This window comes from Austrofundulus limnaeus, unplaced genomic scaffold, assembly GCF_001266775.1.
Source record: "Austrofundulus limnaeus strain Quisiro unplaced genomic scaffold, Austrofundulus_limnaeus-1.0 Scaffold505, whole genome shotgun sequence".
NCBI classification, from domain to species: Eukaryota; Metazoa; Chordata; class Actinopteri; order Cyprinodontiformes; family Rivulidae; genus Austrofundulus; species Austrofundulus limnaeus.
In genome coordinates, this window is record NW_013952907.1 from 147,636 (window position 1) to 149,924 (window position 2,289).

The 2,289-nt window shown below is 36.9% G+C and overlaps 1 protein-coding gene across 13 annotated transcripts in view; it reads left to right on the forward strand.

Moving 5' to 3' along the window:
- Positions 1-2,289, forward strand: part of cadps2 (Ca++-dependent secretion activator 2) — a gene marked incomplete at its 5' end in the record, with an annotated part of 178,988 nt that overhangs the window by 146,980 nt on the left and 29,719 nt on the right. For 10 of the 13 annotated variants that reach the window (XM_014025857.1, XM_014025858.1, XM_014025860.1 and 7 more), the window contains 2 exon segments: positions 1,395-1,478; positions 1,652-1,684. In XM_014025857.1, coding sequence (XP_013881311.1) covers positions 1,395-1,478; positions 1,652-1,684 — 117 coding nt within the window. 13 annotated transcript variants of the gene reach the window in all.

Here is a 2,289-nt window from a genome sequence, read left to right on the forward strand (position 1 = left end):
ATTTTTAATTGTTTTTATTTGCACTCTGTACAGTTTGTATTAAAGTGCCATAATTTTTAAATATTAGTATTGTATTTTAACTATTTTTTTAAATTTACAAAACATGTTTTTCTAATAGATGTTTAAATATGTCAAATTTAAACTCAAACTAGCCAAACAAATCTTTTAAAAATGTTAAATTAAATAAATTGTGATACAAAGTGGGGAGTAATTAAATCATGTCAGTTCATCCACTTTTATTTTTTTCATTCAATCAAAAGAAAAATCTACAAACTATAAAAAAAAATCATAAATGAAATGAAAGGAAGCAGAAAGAATAAAAAAATCTTATTGTATATGCCCCTTTGAAAAAGATGAACAGCTTTTATATTCATGGTAGTTTCATTTATAGAGACAAAATATCATCAACAACAACAAAAATGATGTACTGGAAATATAAGAAATACATAAAATCACAAATTGATCTGAATGTCATTTAGTTTAATGAGTTCTTAATTCTCAACAACTCTGTCAGAATATTGGCTCCTACAATATGGTTGTGCTCCTGTGTGATACACTTTACAGTCAATCAATGAGATAAATTCCTGGGGCCTCATGTATAAAAGAGTCACAGCTTTCACACTAAAAGTTTTCATACAGAGAAAAGTGAAAAAGTGCGTACGCACAGAGATATTCAGATGTATTAAACCGTTCACACATATGTTCCTGCACTCCTTTCATGCATACATCCCAACGGACGTGGAACTGAGCGCACCTGAGACTCCTCCCCTGACACGCCTCCTACGTCTTCCTCTCTGCGGGATCAGAAATGAAAAGGAAAATAATGAATAAATGGAACATGATTGAGAAAGAAACAATTCTAAATAAGTATTGGTGTGTGAAAATGTGTTTGTCACACAGTGATAGTGTGGGTGTGTGCACACCGACGCACAAGGCTGAGACATTTCCAACTTTACGCTTCTTTAATATACAATTAAGTTTACAGTGGACTTTCTTGTCTGAGGTTAAACAAGGTTCAGTTTCATTGTTGCACATTTCCCACACTCTCACACAATGTTGGTTTTGATACATACCGTTGTGTGCGTGAATCCTGGCGCATGCAACTTTTTATGCATACGCACCATTTATACATGAGGCACATGTGAAGCACAACTGTCCACTGGATCAGTTTCTTCTATTCCAACCTCTTCCCCTCCAAGAACAAAACCAAAGCAGTGTCAGAGGGCAACAGGCACAGCAGACCTGAAATAAGCTACAGGATCATAATGAAGAAGCTCAGTGAGAAGCTGTTGGAGACGTTTATTCAGACAATAAGAATCAAGCAGGTTTAGTTCTGCCTTCCATGCATGAGTCTGCACAATAACAGCTTTCTGTCTTTTCCTGTTTTTCTGCAGTTTGCTGTTGTTTTAGATGGTGTCCTCTCCAAACTCTCCCGATACGATGAAGGCACATTCTTCTCCTCAATCCTCTCTTTCACAGTGAGTAGTAACACCTTCGCTTTTGGAAATAGAAAGCTTGAAATGTTTTTGCTTTGCTGCTTACAAAGGCAGCTTGTAATTTACTTGAAACTGGATCTTTGCAGCTCAACTTCAGTCTGATTCTGCTCTTTTCTTTTTTTCCCCTCCTGCTTCCTGCCCTGCTGCACTAAAAGGTGAAAGCAGCTGCCAAATATGTGGAAGTGCCTGTAAGTCTGCTGCTCTGCCTTCATTCTGTCAGTCATATGTTTGTTTCTGTTCTCATTCAGGCAGTCAGAAACAACAGGCTGTAAACACCACGCTGCTCTTTGTGCTGAGTCATGTTCGTTTGTTTTTAAATGACAGTGCAAAAGTCTTGTACTCGACTTCTTCACCCAACCCTTTTCTAAATGTCTTTCAAGGATCCAGACTTTCACTAATTATGTCTAAATATTTGAGTGATTCAGCTTCAAGGCTGATCTTTTTTCACTCATTTTCAGTCTAATTGTTGTACTTCCTTTTTCACAGGAACACAATTTTACTTGTGTACCTGAAAAAGTTTTCTAACTTAAGGAATGTACTGTAATCATTGGGCCTCATGCAAGAACATGTTCGTATTCTTATCCTAAATTTCTCTTACTTTTGTTCGTACGAACATGCCACATCAGATTCAACAAACTCTTCTATCTTCAGGAAAAGTGCGTAAATGAGCTGCGTAAATTCCACCTGTTCGTATCCAGCTGCTCGTGCACGAGGAGAGGAGATTAGCATAATTACCACCCCAAAAAACACCATATAAGGCTATGTTTCCTGCCTCAGATACAAGGAAGTGTTC